Consider the following 14,946-nt stretch of genomic DNA (forward strand, 5'->3'; position numbering starts at 1 on the left):
TAGCTTTGTCTCGCCAAATCATGGTGACAAGCGACTCCAGGTCAATGCGTAGATATATGACTTGTCTGCTGGGTCACGAAGCAGGGATCGCGAGGAAGGCAAACCTTTTTTTCGTTACTTTTTTATCCCACAGCATTAATCTTGGCTGGGAGACACTGTCAATAAACTGGTTGGTACGGAGTATGTAGTGTGCGTTCGTTCTTTGCCGGTGGTTGAATGTGCAAATGCTATTACAGGGGTGAGACGAGGTATACGCAGTACAGCTGTTTTTCCTTTCAAAACAGGCACAGGAATAGTTGATATTTGAGATTTGGGGGTAAGTTTTTTTCCATTCATTTTTTGGGTTATCTAGCGGTCAAGGGTCTCTAGGCTATCCCGTACATAGGACACCATCAGCTGGTATAAACGAACATGCTCTGAAATATCGTCCAGGCTTTTCTTGCATCAACCAACAGGATGGGGCGGAATGCTCCGTAATGAATTTTGCTTTATTTGACTTTTTTGTCTATTCATTCATAGATTAATTATATGGGCATGACTTGTTGGTACCCGATCACTTGCGAGGGACCGGCAACGGGAATACCGCTTTCTATCTGGGTGGGAAGCTCCGATCGTACGCCGGGAAGTCATCTTATCAAAAACTTGTCCAATCTTATCTTTCCCGCCGAATTTTTGTTGAGAGGTAGAAGAGGGCTTAGAATTCGTCGTTATCTTCCCCAGCAATAATCACATTGTTCACCTATCAAGTCGGGTTAGTATCGAATTGGAAATGAATGCTGTCAAGAGCAGGTGACGAGATAGGCTTGCGTACCTTCAGGACAAGTCGGCAAAGCTGGGTGGCGAGAAGTAGCTGTTCACGTTTGCCAATTAAAGGATCAATGACGAAGTGGTCTCTCATATCTGGGATGATGGTGTTAAGTTAGAACTGGTATCATGACTCTAGGCATTATGCGGGATAAACCTACCGTTGCTTCCAGTCTGCATGCAGTCCACACCTAGTCTGCTGTTGTTTTCCTTAACCTGCTTGGACTTGATAGAAGCGAGGGTTTCAATTGGGCTCCATCCGGAGTTTTCGGCCAAGGCAAGTGGGATCGCGTCTAAGGCATCTGCGAAGGCTCGCATGGCATATTGCTCGAGGCCAGGGGTCTAACGATATATGTTAGAGGTAGACCGATATAGCATATATATGCGTGGATATAGGGTATACAAACCTTTGAGGCAGCTTCCTCTACCGCAATGGAGCAGGCAATCTCTGCTGCTCCTCCACCATAGACAATGCGGTTATCTCGAACCAAGTTTCGTACCACGCAAAGAGCATCGTGTAGCGATCGCTTGGCCTCGTCAATAATCTAAAATTGTATTATCGTTAGAATCCCGTATCCCAAGAGTTGGGGTTAAATGCATGGCCATACCATCTTGTTGCTTCCTCGGACAAACACAGTGACAGCTCTGCTGTTGGCGCACTCCTCAATCACCAGCATCTTTTCTCTCGTTGTTCCAAAGGTCATTTCTCTCACAATACCAGCTGTTCCAAGTTTCTCAGCCTTGAGGTCTTCAAATCGAGGAACAATCCTGCCGTTAGTGGCGATGGCAATGAGTTCAATTTCTGGACCACCAACCCATCGAACTGCGGGTAGGTCGTTTTGCAAAAGGAGATGGTTAGCCTCGTCATCAAAACCCCATTGGCAAATGACAAGATTTGCACCAGTGTCCTTGAGTTGTTTTATCATTTCTGTGAATTTATCCTTCTCGTAAGTCTGGAGTTTCTTGAACTCTTCAACACTGGTGATGTCGAGTTTGTGCTTGGTCTTGGGCTTTGGTGGTTCAAAGGCACATGTTAAGATAGCAATTTTGGCATCCTTAACTTCATCAGGCATCTGGGGGTGGGAAAAATCCTTGTCAATAATGACACCCTTGACGAGCAAGGAGTCTTCGAGGGCACCGCCGACTTTTCCATCGACCTTAATTAATTCAAAGTCAACGTCTTTGCGCTCTAAATCCGCAACAGAAAGAACCGCATCAACTGCTATCTTGGCAAACTGGTCGTGTGCTTTTGATACACTGTCGAAAACACCTGTTAGCGATTAATCCAGACCCGGACTCGAGTAATTGCATGCTGCAGGGGGTAGCTTAGCACATACATCTTGCTACCCAAGGAAGTCTTTGCAACCTTGAACAAGTTCTCCTGCTTGTTTTTTGAGAACTCAACTTTGTCACAGATTTTATCGAGGTGCGCCACCGCAATATCGCAAGCTTGGTCGTATCCATCTGCAATTCTGATCGGGTGAATACCCTTATCAATCAAATCCGCTGCCTGTTCCAGAAGTGCGCCGGCTAATACGACGACGCCGGTTGTGCCGTCGCCTATTTCCTCATCCTGGGATCTTGAAAGCTCGACTAATAATTTCGCAACATGATTCGATATTTCCATCTAATGCCACCTTCGTTAAACAGACTTCCTGAAGCTAGCGGGGAAGGGGCAGCAACTGACCTGCGAGAGGATAGTAGCGCCGTCGTTTGTGATAGTGATATCTCCATCTGGGGAAATTAAGATCTTATCCAATCCTCGTGGGCCCTGCAAGACAGAAACACATAATTTTATCAGCACTCTGCCATTCCAGCTATGAATAAAAAGGGGCGGGGGAGCCCATACCAGCGACGTCTTCACAATATTTGCAACTGTCTTTGCCGCAACGATGTGAGACTTGACCGCCTCAGTACCGTGTTGTCTCTTCTTCTTTCCCTGGCTGTGATGGTGCGAATTAGATCGGAGCTTCTATGGTGATGCCGTAATATACATATAAAATAGTGAGGCCTACTCTCGAACAACGATAAATGGGCGTCCTTGTTCATCTTTGACCACGGAGGCTTTGAACATATATTAGAACTATAGACATAAATAGCGGTACGCCATAAATACCTTGGGACATATCGAGTTCTGTTAAATTGGCTCGTTAGTGAGGATTCTTCCCTTAGGCCATGGAGGGGGTTTTGCAGCAACATACGCATAGCCATCTTGAAGCTGCGCCGCGGAGCGGGTGACCGTCGTTAACGAAGTTTCTTTGACCGGGACTTGCAAGGGATATGCTGAGCAGAAACAGGACCGACACTCTTCGACAGGCCGAGATATGTTGCTGTATCAGGGTCAAGTTGAACTGAACATGAAATAATTCCTTTAGAACCGTCAATATCACGATGTGATGCTTAGTCATACGTAGTGGGAGGTGATTTCCCAAAACGCACTAGCGCCGTTGCTTTCGTCCTGCGACGCGATTTCGCGATTCTTTTTCCAGCTTCAAACTTGCAACCTGCGCAGAACTTCAGCTTTCAAGCTTGGTTTCTCTCTAGACCTGGCTGTTTAGTAGAGCTGCGCCGCTGGTAGTTGGTTACGTGAGCCTGCTTTTCACTGCGCAATTCGTTCATTATGCCTCGTGAGTGTCTGTTAACAAGACTACCAACAAGAACTAGTTTACTGATAGCTTCCTCCCAGCGCTTATCGATTCTAGCGATGAGGAGTCCATGGGGGATGCCATTCCCTTTCACAGCAAGGAAGACAACGAGTCCCAATCTAACGCGGACGACGATGGATCCCAAGCCGACGATAAGGACGACGGAGACGAGAGTGAGGAACCAGAGGACGTGTGAGAAGCGCAATGGTCATCTTCCCCAAATGCGCAGAAACGGCTGACAGCTTGGATAGATATGTAGTGGAACGGATAGAAGGGCATGTCTTTGACAAAAAGGTCCGTCCAGCTCCCTTGCGCAAGTCTCCCAGGCTCGGTCCAATTCTTTCCATCCGTCTGACTCTATGAACTCAACAGGGGAAAGTGCTATTCCAAGTAAAGTGGAAAGGATACGACAAACCGTCAGATATTACACAGGAACCAGAAGAGAACTTGATGTACTACCCACCTCAATTGTTCCCTGCAAAAAGCTTTGGGTTCAACAGCTAATCCTACTCGGTAGTGATGGTGCGAAAGAGGCTTTGGATGAATATTTTAAAAAGATTGGAGGACAACCGGAACAACCAGAAAAGACAACCAAGAAGAGAAAATCATTGGCCGAAAGGGCCGCATCTACGCCCGATAAACCACCAGCGAAGAGGGGTAGAAAGAAGGGGTCCGTCGATGATGAATCGCAGGACGCACAGGACGCGCAGGACGCAAAGAAAGATGGCCAAAACGACCTTCCAGACTGGGTTCCTGGAATCGGAAAGGATTGGGATAAGGAACTGGATAGTGTTAGCACGATTATACGCGACCCGGAGACTAAAGTGCTTTTTGCTTTCCTTGAGTGGAAAAATGGGAAGAAAACGAAAGTGTCATTGAATACATGCTATGAACGCTGTCCTATGAAGGTACGCAAGTGTGGCTTTAGATTGAGATATAATAATGCTAACCGTGTCAGTAGATGCTCCAATTCTACGAACAACATCTGTATGTCTTCTAGTATTATACCATTCTAGGTGAGCTAGCGAGCTGACAAATTTCTGTAGGGTTTTTAGGGAAACCCCAAATGATGACCTGGGTCTACCTGATAATATGTTATAACGGGGGCGACGGTCTGGCCCAACTAACAGTTGGCGTTGCTGCTCCGAGCTAGAGTGAAGCACTGCCCTGGGCTTTATATGGCAATTCCACCTTGTCGGCCTCGAGGGTACTTTCAGCTGACCCTGGCCTTTGATACCATTCGGCGCCGGTGTTTAAACCGACTCATGCGGATTTCCGATATATCTACTACCCAATCCTTGAATACGGAAATGCTAGCTTTAGCGGGTAGCATATCTGATATTCTAGTTAGGTGGTGCTACGGTCCTGCAATATCTCTTTTAATCTCCCTTTCTCCAACCTTAAAATATGCTTGATTATGTGGGTAGGGAATGAGGAATAGGTAGTTTTATGTGTGTTTTCTTTTCACGTTCCCAAGCCGTTCTCTTTCGCTATCGGTTGTTGTCTTTACACTTGGAGTATTATGGTGTGTTATATCCGATTCCAATTATTGTTCGATAACATTTGTAGTTTTGTATTCCCTAGGTAGAAGTGGCTGTCTGCTAAAACATAGGCGCTATGACTGGCTTTATTGTGTACGCTTTTTCCGACATCCATAGTTCTCCGTATGATTCCTCGTTTCTTTCTGTTAGGTGCTCGAACCTAGAGTCAACTTCTCTCCATCCATGCTTTACTTCCACACGGGCAATGGCTTCAGGGTCTTCTCCCTGAAGATGGTCATCATCACTCTCGGTCCAAATACCTCTTACGTTCGTCGGGATTCCTTCCCCTGCTTTGAAGGATAAGAGAACGTTCTCTGCAAGTATTGGGTCTAATGTCGTGCAGAGAAGAGCCGTCTTGACTTGTTCTTCGGATATCAGACCTCCGTGGCGTTCGAGTGTAAATTTGATCCATTCGTCGACTTGATCTGCGCCTTCATCTTGTTCTTCGCTGACATTATGTTGGGCCTTCTTTGGCGTGGAAGGTGGTTTTGAGGAATGTGGTGTTGTAGTTGATGGGTGTGAGATTTGATGACTACCATGTCGAGGGGCGGTTTCGTCTTGTTCAGGTCGGTCAACGGCAATATTGCGAGACGAGGTACTAGGTGCTTTAGATATGCTGCTAGGTGGAGGTGGCATAGTCCGTGACCCATAGTCAGTTGCTCGCCTCTTGCCTTTGAGATCTAGAGCATCCACATCCGTAGAGAAGCCGTTAGTTCCGAAACTGTTGGGCAGGGTCCTTCGTCGTTTATATTTAACCTGTTGTATACTGCTACCGGTTTCATTATTTTGCTCGTTACCCAGAGCCTTGATATTTTTGGGTAATTTTACTGCAGTGTCAGAGACGTTGCTAGTCCTGGCTGCGGCAGGTTTCTTCCTCTTCAATTTGGATTCATATATTGGTCTAACAAATGTATGGAAATAGTCCTTCCATTCCTTTGCTGATTGTTTATTCTGATAGTAATGCCATCTCTTAGTCCGCCGAACAGTGATACTCGGGAAAGTGAGCTTACTTTAGAGTCGGCCAACTCTGACCACATCTCGTCCTCAGCATCTGGGGAGACAGCCAAAATATGCTTTGCGTTATGAAGGAGTAACTCCGTATCTTCTTCAGTAAAGGCATCGTGCTGCATTTGTGTGGCTGCTATAGACGGCTTAGGAACTCCTGGTTGCGTCCTTGGTACTTCAGGGGTAGAATCAACGGGCTGCGTAGTCCTTAGCACCGGTCGCGGAAGGTCACGAACTTTTTTTAAATAGCGTTCACGCCACGATTGCCATGTGTGATTTGAATGCTAAGGTGGATGGTTTAGCAATTGAATATCATATTTTGAGCAACGGGGTAGCGCATTGTATACCTGAGCTTCCAATTGCTGGTATATTTTATTTCCAGAGATAGGGCCCCCCGCTTGCTCATAGGGCCGCATCCAGTCGTACAATATTTGGTCATCTTTAGCTGTGAATGGCTCTCTATAACGTCGGGTAGGCCCCATGGCATGTTGTCTCACGGTCCCTCGGGGCACGCCAGCCTGGAATTCATCTAACTCCTGAAGCACCCCTAGTCGGATTGACCGTTCAACGAATTGGTATGAGTGACTATTGGGTATAGATTAATATTACTGACGCTCAAAATTTGATATAATCAACGGTTCACGAACGTGCCGGGCGGGTTATCTTTTCTCAAGTGGTCAACCAGAAGGACGTCTGCGTCTTTCTCTAGAATGACTACTCTCCCACCGTGTGTCTAGATAAAGCCACACAAATAGATCCTACGTTAACCATGTAAACTCAAAAGGGAGATTAGAGCCAGGGATATAAAACCTACTTCGATTTGGTTTCTTAGATAGGTCCTCTGGGGTACGGTTCTGGATAGCCAGAACCTCATATTCTCAAATAGATGTGACCCAACAAGAGTGTTTTCTGCATCCCCATCACCGGGGTTCCGCGTGCTCATTTCCGCCATTGCTTCACTGCCGCGACCTTTCACTGACAAGATGTGGTATCGAGATGAGACGGCGGTCCTTCACTTTAGATGAAGCTTCGATGCAGGAACAGGAACGCGCCGCGAGGTCACGTGAAGATAAGCTATCTCGCGGTTAGATAAAGTGATTCGCTTCGGCGAGGCAGAAGTTGAAACTTGAGGAGTTATATAAATAACGAGGAGGTCTGCCGAGGACCTGGGGCCGGTCCTGATCGCCTCTGCTTGCGATTAGAGACTGTTCTGCTTCGTTGGAAATGGGGGTTCTCAAGGAGATTCTTGGTGCGATCCTGGCTCTTTCTCTGATCGTTTTTATCACTTTGTTTGGCCGAATTCCAGCATTAAGGTAGGTTGCAACCCCTAGCCATATCAGCTATATTGCGTCTTATTTTTGGCGTGGTCGCTGCTAACACACTTAGTAGGAAAACTCCCGTTGGCTATGTGTACCGTTTTGTCTGGATACATATCCCGAGATATGCCCGGAACCTCGATGGCTATCTCTGTGGTGGAAGGGTGCTGAGCTGCGGCGGAAGAACGACTGACTACCTTATGAATGAGAATCACCCGCTAGTTTTGGTATGTCTTATACCTCACCATAGATGAGTTCTTGAACCCATACTAATATTGCAAGGATGGCAGATATTCTTCGTCGGTTTGCTTCTTATATCTGAGGCTATATTTCTCCCTGCAGCATGGCCGAGGCTACATGCCATTCATCGATATATGGTCCCTTTCGTCGTCGCTTTGCCATACGTATTCCTGTATCTCAGTGTCAACTCGACATCCTCCATCAACCCCGAAAACCACGCCAAATATCTACGCGAATACCCATATGATAATATAATATTTCACCCTGACATGACATGTCGGACATGCCATCATCTGAAACCCGCCCGTAGCAAACATTGCAGTATCTGCAAAACATGTGTTGCGCGACATGATCACCATTGCATATGGCTGATGACTTGCGTGGGTCGAAATAACTACCACTTTTTCCTGGGGTTGCTATTTTTCACGTCTGTGCTGCTCTGTTATGGCGCGTACCTTGGTTATTTGCTCATGGACGAAACATTACAGCGAGTGGTCAACCCGGGTGTGCCCGGTATGGCAACGGTTCATCACTGGAGCACAGGAGTCCCGTTTATGATGTACTTCGACTTTTGGCTCCTTGCTCTTACAGACGACCTCCGAATCGGCGCAATTACTTTACTTTCGTCATTGACTGCCCCCCTCTCTTCGGTGATGCTACTTTACCATATCTATCTTATATGGTCGGGGATGACTACGAATGAAAGTAGTAAGTGGGGAGAATGGCGTGACGATATTGCAGATGGCTATGCATATATTGCGAAAGCGAAGGAGGTGCGACCGCGGCCTCAAAACTCGACTGCTCCGAAAGATGAAGACATTGCCTGGCCTAAACGAAGCGATCGAACCCTTATTTACACAAACGGTCAACCGCCGAGGGTAGGTTATTCGTTCACTGATGAGCGTAATTCAATCAAGCAACCCCATAGGCACAATGCCCCGATTGACACCAGATGGACTCAGGTACAAAATCTCAAGGAGATTGTTAATATATACGATTTAGGTTTCTGGGAGAACCTTCGTGATTCTGTCTTTCATATGGAATAGTGTTATACTTACTAGAATATATTAGCTATCGCCTTTAGACAATTTTAATGGAACACAATGACATTCATTACCATGACTCCTTTGATATTTCTTTTCTCCCTATACAAATTAGGGTTTGCGATAAGCCGGAGCCGGCAAAACTGAATTGCCGAAGGTCCGCAGTTATCACAAAATCAACGACTCCATCAAGCACTTTCCCCTCAAACATTCAACCGGTCACTCTTCGACTTCAACTTCAAACGATGGCTTCGTCGGTAGCGCAGGAGGTTGCGGAAGATGGCAATACGCAGCGTGCCCCTAAATGTACCCCACCAGAGCTCCTTTTAAAGGTGGTTTTGGCAGGGACTTTGAGCCATTATGAAACTCGTGGGATGATTGACGATAAGAGACTGGAGCATATGTTACTTGCGGGCAAGCAAATATTATACAAAAGTCACCAGGAAAGCGACGTAAGGTATGAGAGCCTTTGTCATTTTACTCACCAGGCTATCACGGCCCGGGATTTTCAAGTGTATCCTCTGGTACAAAACTATTGCGTGGAGCTAATTTTCAACCGGTATTTGTAGACAAAATCTAGGATTCTCGCCTGCTATATGGCAGGGGCTTACTGATGTGCTCACTAAAGCTATTCCCGTCCTTGAATCCCAATCGTTCGCCTGGAAGAACCCCTCATCAGCAAACTATGATGGCTCCTCGTCCAACCTGATCGCTTATAACTATTTTCCGTTGGTTAAGGATATCGAGAGATTGAACGATTTGTGCACGATCGCACGGAACCTACTTGCAACCACCAAGAAGGCGCAAAATCTAGCTGCTGAGAAGGGATTCGACCAGCGAATTTTGATGCTCATTGATACTTGCGTTAGGGTGACAGCAAGAGGATATGATGGAGAAAGCAACGCGAGAAACGAGGAGAGATGGCAAAAGGTCGTCAGCCTCTACAAACGCTTGCTGATTACCTGCCTCCAATTTCTCCATAATTTTATTATGCACAATGAGCACCGAAAACTTGTCCTCTGGCTGGATCTTTTTGGCTATCACCAGAATGGCGAATCCAGCATTATCACTCATATGGAACCGCTGGATCAATCGAATACCGCCGCTCAAGGGCTTGCGCCGGTTGTTAGAGCTGGCGAAAGGCTCGTAAACCCACCGCTTAGGACTCTTTATGATCAAACTGCAGAAGACTTATTATTAGAAACCATCTCGTCCTTCCCACGAGAACCAGCAACAATAAAGGAGGAGGCCGCCATGTTGCTATTAGCTAATATTAAGGATCACATGGAAAAACTTCTTGGCCGGAATCTGAAAGAAATTCAGCAAATGGGCAAAGATCCAGAGCGTGTTAAAGAAATCCGTGCCGCTCTTACAGCCATTCTAGGCGCAAAGGTTGACGGCTGGGCAGATTTAAATGATCGTCAAACAGGCCCGTCTCGGGTGGAGGAGGAGCCTACTCGCAAGAAGCCAATTTTAAGTATTGACAGAAGTGCCACAGCAGGGTTCCCACGTACTTGTTGGACCGATTTCCCGAATCTTGATGAGTATGGCGTTATATCTGCAGTTGATGCGCCAGTAACTGCTGAGGACAGAACCATGACGCGTTCTGCACAGTCCGCAGCTGAAACCCTCCAGGAAGCTAAGGATGAGCTTATGACGCGCCTCCAAGAAACTTCACCCATTCTTACTGAGGGTGAACATAACTATGATGGTATGGATCGCAGCGGGGTTGCAGATGATGATTCTCGAAGCTTAGAAGCAGTTGCGGATGGAAGTGTTGAGGAAGAGGAGGACGAGGAGGACGACGACGATGATTATAGGGGGCGTCCAGGAGACCAGCAACGGGGCTTATTGACTGATATTCCCTTGGTTTTGGGGCCTGCAGAAATTGAGGCACTCCCTATGTTAATCCAAGCTGGTATCGTGGACAGCTTTGGTCCGAAAGGTGGTCCTAAAACAGGATCAAAGAACATGCAAGCTGTCCGTTGCCACATTTTACTGGCACAAGAGACCGGGCGAAATCTCCTCAGGGAACTTCTGATATTCATTGCAGCATGGGATCTCCCTGATGATGAGCTTTATTTCAAAATGATGGTTCAAATCATGGAAGCTGTCTTGAACAATGGCCTTATGTCACATGCTTACTCTGATTTCGGTCAGGCTAAGGATATTATATCGCCAGCTCAAGCTGTCGTTATTAAAATTCTTACCCACATTTTCCGGTCAAAGTATTCGCCGCCAAACATTACCTCTACAACCGAAACCCCCACTGGGAGAAGCTCTGTTGCTGTCACGAAAGTTGACGTGTTGACAGTCCGTTATATATTCACCATTTTTCGCGGCAACATCATTCCAGAGACATGTGCTTTGATCTATCTCCAGGGCCAGATTCGAGCTGGGCACGCCCTTCCCGAGGATTTCCCATTGAATCTGTGGGATATGGAACGGGTTTATGAAGGAGTATACCAATTCCTTGAATTCTTTGCCGTCTTGACAGAGAATACTGAATGGAAGAACCTCCTTGTCCAATGGGAGATTGTCTACGACTTAGTTACGTTAATTAAAGAACTAGAGGCTAGCATTCCTAAGGGGTCGCTCAGCTCGCTTACACAGGCAGCCGCGGCAGCAGCTTCAAGGCCATCCCAACAGACGCCATCTAATGAACCTCCAGCTTCCGACAACGGCAGCGTTAACACTGCCCCAGTAGCAGTGGAGCGACCATACGACCCTAACGACTCCGAGCCCATTGACACCGCCACTGTTGGCGCAGAATCTAGAGTTCCTTCCCCGCCAATTGGCAACGAGGACCCTGCTGAATTCGAATGGCGCAACCTCAAGAAGCTGGTTATACTGGTGCTCTCTTCTCTTGTCTGGAAATGTCCACAAGTGCAGAATCAGATTCGAAAGTACGGCGGTATAGAAACTATTTTATCCTGCACGGCTTTTGATGCGCATAACCCATATATTAAGGAACATGCCGTTATGTGTTTGAAATTTTTGCTTGAAGGGAATCGGGAAAATCAAAAGCTAGTAGAACAGCTAGAAGCTAGAGAAGTCGTCCAGGATGATTCGCGGGTATTAGAGAAGAGCGGATATGAAGCTGTTTTGGGCCCGACGGGGAAGCTTTCGCTTCGTACAAAGGAGGTCAATGGGGCTCCTCCGCAGACTAGCTAGGCCAGAAGCTTTTTTGTACAGATACCACGCTTCTATCTTGTCTTTGGAAGTAAGGGTTGGTGAAATATTAATGAATTTGATGATAGGGAAATTGAAAACAGGACATTTGACAACGTTTTTTTGCTTTCCTGATCCCTGTATTGTATGGTGGTTGCTAATTCTACAATTTCCAGTAATTTCGAGGGGGCTGATGTGCGAATAATGCCTAGCAGGAGGAACAATGAGGGTAAAGGTACACTGAGGTGGAGATTGTCTGAAAGTGATAAATCACGGTATAGTTACCAGTTCAAGGCCTACTGTCTCGTATGCCGGGATAACTGATGATAGAGTGATATTATAGTCGATTTCTACGGCACCGAACACATGCTTGGAGCTCACAAGCATCACATTCCAAAATGTAGTTTGGCAGACGCGTCCTACACTCTTCACAGCGATGGCTACCATGCACAAGGGACCATTCGATGTGGCTGCAATTATGTCGCTCCTGTAAATTGCGCAATGCCCTTGCAACTTGCACAACACGATTCGTCGGGTTCCTAGGGCGGCGGTCAACAATTTGGTTTGCACGCCGGATTAATTGGTTCTCATCCCATTGCTCGCAAGTGCATTTTTTCCATTGAACACCGCAACAATAACAAAATTGGGCAGAGCAAGGGCAGCTAGAAAATGGAGAAGGATGGGTTAGTAGGGGCAACTAAGGTAGAATCAATATATGTAGGTCTGGTCCTTACGTCATGTGGTAACATCCAGTGTCGAGCTCAATCACACGTTTACAAGAGTAGCACCTTTGCCATCCGTTCTCCGTAGCCAAGTTGAGCACCTCCGCTAGAACAGTATCTTTCGGGCAATCTTCTCCATCGTGCGCAGCAGATTTGCAGACCGTGCAAGTGGTAGTGTTACAATGTGGACACGAAGCACATTCACCTTCAATATTCTCAGGGCGCATGAACTTGGAGCATGAAGGTGAAGAACAGTACGTCTTATCCTTCGTTTCAAATTCGAGCTTTTTCTCCTTGAAAGATGCAATTAGATCCGTCGTCAGCAGCGTTTCGACGGTTTCTACTACAACATGTTGCCGACAACATCTGGGAGGGAAGAGAGAATCGTCTGTCAGGGATGATTCGAATAGCTGTTGAAGACATGCACGGCAATATGGATGATGGCAGGGCAGACGTGCAGAGTTGGTATTGTTGACCTCGGTGAAACAGATTTCACATTTCATGACCTCGGCGGGACGCTCATTGCGGTAATCAGTAGATGACGAGGATTCTTGCTCACTGTCAGTCGCCTCGTTATTGAGATCCCTAATGTCGGGGAGGGTGAAGACGGGTTCGCTAGGCGGTTCTATGCCTCCTAAACGGCACGCAAACAGACGATCCTGGTAGGAACGCGTTTCTTCTTCAGTGCAGTTGTAGATTTCCTGTCCATCGCTCTGGACTGCAGCTGCAATGCTGCGTGCCACAGCTAGGTCCCTGAGGCCATGTGCAAATGTGGTGAGTCGCTTGTTATGAATTTCTAACGGCAAGTCGATATCTGATAAGTCACCCTCGCGTCCCTTTCCTTTGCAGCCTTCCCGAATACTCTGTAGGTCATCAAGCTGGAGCTGCAGTATAAGGTTGGCTGTTGCATGGTCGACGTCTTCGAAGTCTGTATAGGACATTTTGTTTGCGGATGATTGTTAATGGCCTTTGTAGCTGGCGTTCAGAGATCTCCAGGAAGAGAACGAGGTGTGAAATCTGTAAAGATGGTGGCGCAATATATAGTAAATATATATAGGAAACTAACGCCTATATGGATAGGGGTTTGTGCTTGTGGCTGGGAAGTTCCATCACATTAAAAGTGAGGAATGGAAATTATATGGATAATGGGCAAGTAAGTGGGAAATAGTAATTCGACGTAAGGCTATGACATTGTTATAGCAGCCAAAATACGGCATTCAAGGAAAAATGGTCATCCCTTGCCCACACCAATCCATTTAAAATGGTATATCGGCCCGCCGCTCATGCCTCACTGGTAGATGAAGAATGTCCATATCCAACACAAAAATGGCACTATTTCTGTGATATTGCAAGAATGGTATTCTCAAGGAGTGTTGTCTGGACGTACCGGGGAATTGGGGTATTTGGCCCATCAGAAAGGGGATAATAAAAAAAGAATGTAGGAGGCATAAACCTGGGCCGAAGGGCTTTCCAAATACGTCTGGATTCGCTAGGCTCAAGGAAACATCCTCTCTGCCTAATCACTAAATTAACCCTCCTATGCATACATGCCATCCCATTCTTCATCATCGTCATCATTAAGTCCGTTAGACTTCTTCATGAGTCTTTCTAATCTCTCTTGTTCTTTCTGACGTTCTTTCTTTCCAAAATCTGTCCTGTCAAGAGGACATGTTCCTCTAAGCCGTAGCCATGGCCGTACGCACTCCAGGTCGAATAAGTGTGACGTATGGCAGGGAAGCCTCACAACGAGTGGGTGTGAGTCTTCCAGGAAGGGGTTATTGCATATTGGACAGCTTTGAGATTCCTTTAGTTTCGAAGTAGGGATGCGATCGAGCACTTTGAATTGTAGCTGGTTAGTGAAAGCTGGTGATTGAATCGTAGGGTTACTTACTATCACAAAATTCCTCCGATACACCTTCCACTTCGCGTGGAGGAGCTTCTGCCTCTTGTAAAAGAGCCCGGATCATCTCTTCTATCAACGGCCCTTGCTCTGTATTGCCGATCTCAGGGTCCCGGCCGTCGTAGATGGGTAGTGGTGCATTATCCCCGCCGCGCCTCATAACATCGAATGCTTCTGCGAGCGACCTAAAGGCTGCGCTCACATCGCCTGGTACAGGGACAGCATGTGGCCGTGTCCTTTGCTCGCCTTGATAGGGGCTGATTTCATTGAGGGTAGCGAAAAACGTGGAGAGGTCTGGACGGGTTGAGCGATGAGAGCCCGGTTGGCGCGAGGTACCCGAGGACGCAGTATTGTTATTTTCGGCCGTAGAATGTTCAACTGTGATAGTTATTAGCGTTTAGAGAACGAAGAGTAATATATTCTAAGCTTCTCGAGGGAGCTTGAACTTGGTGTAGTTGCTGCCATCAACCCCGCGAGAGGGATAAAAAGAGGAACCAACCTTCATAAGTAGCCATTGTGACGGCTAATTCAAGTTGACAATTTATGAAAAGTGAAGTAA

At 46.8% G+C, this 14,946-nt stretch overlaps 6 protein-coding genes across 6 annotated transcripts; 2 read left to right on the top strand and 4 right to left on the bottom strand.

Moving 5' to 3' along the window:
- Positions 1–694: 694 nt before the first annotated feature.
- GIQ15_00843 (T-complex protein 1 subunit epsilon) lies at positions 695–2,878 on the bottom strand (the record flags this gene model as incomplete). Its single annotated transcript, XM_033548260.1, has 9 exons — positions 695–739; positions 812–900; positions 966–1,146; positions 1,212–1,349; positions 1,413–2,061; positions 2,142–2,431; positions 2,492–2,575; positions 2,654–2,747; positions 2,820–2,878. 9 exons carry the CDS (start codon positions 2,876–2,878, stop codon positions 695–697), a joined length of 1,629 nt encoding a protein of 542 aa, XP_033409211.1.
- A 546-nt stretch (positions 2,879–3,424) lies between these two features.
- Positions 3,425–4,449, top strand: GIQ15_00844 (heterochromatin protein HP1; the record flags this gene model as incomplete). The annotated part of the gene is made up of 4 exons (XM_033548261.1): positions 3,425–3,431; positions 3,491–3,641; positions 3,967–4,357; positions 4,411–4,449. 4 exons carry the CDS (start codon positions 3,425–3,427, stop codon positions 4,447–4,449), a joined length of 588 nt encoding a protein of 195 aa, XP_033409212.1.
- Positions 4,450–5,050: 601 nt separating this feature from the next.
- On the bottom strand, positions 5,051–6,120 carry GIQ15_00845 (uncharacterized protein; the record flags this gene model as incomplete). Its single annotated transcript, XM_033548262.1, has 2 exons — positions 5,051–5,941; positions 6,001–6,120. The coding sequence occupies 2 exons, from the start codon at positions 6,118–6,120 to the stop codon at positions 5,051–5,053; spliced, it is 1,011 nt and encodes a 336-aa protein (XP_033409213.1).
- Positions 6,121–8,839: 2,719 nt separating this feature from the next.
- Positions 8,840–11,768, top strand: GIQ15_00846 (uncharacterized protein; the record flags this gene model as incomplete). The annotated part of the gene is made up of 2 exons (XM_033548263.1): positions 8,840–9,051; positions 9,164–11,768. 2 exons carry the CDS (start codon positions 8,840–8,842, stop codon positions 11,766–11,768), a joined length of 2,817 nt encoding a protein of 938 aa, XP_033409214.1.
- A 727-nt stretch (positions 11,769–12,495) lies between these two features.
- Positions 12,496–13,428, bottom strand: GIQ15_00847 (IBR domain-containing protein; the record flags this gene model as incomplete). Its single annotated transcript, XM_033548264.1, has 1 exon — positions 12,496–13,428. One exon carries the CDS (start codon positions 13,426–13,428, stop codon positions 12,496–12,498), a length of 933 nt encoding a protein of 310 aa, XP_033409215.1.
- A 596-nt stretch (positions 13,429–14,024) lies between these two features.
- GIQ15_00848 (uncharacterized protein) lies at positions 14,025–14,902 on the bottom strand (the record flags this gene model as incomplete). The annotated part of the gene is made up of 4 exons (XM_033548265.1): positions 14,025–14,142; positions 14,191–14,323; positions 14,379–14,765; positions 14,887–14,902. The coding sequence occupies 4 exons, from the start codon at positions 14,900–14,902 to the stop codon at positions 14,025–14,027; spliced, it is 654 nt and encodes a 217-aa protein (XP_033409216.1).
- Between the last annotated feature and the right edge of the window lie 44 nt (positions 14,903–14,946).

The sequence above is a fragment of the Arthroderma uncinatum genome (assembly GCF_011692745.1).
Source record: "Arthroderma uncinatum strain CBS 119779 chromosome Unknown scaffold1, whole genome shotgun sequence".
NCBI classification, from domain to species: domain Eukaryota; kingdom Fungi; phylum Ascomycota; class Eurotiomycetes; order Onygenales; family Arthrodermataceae; genus Arthroderma; species Arthroderma uncinatum.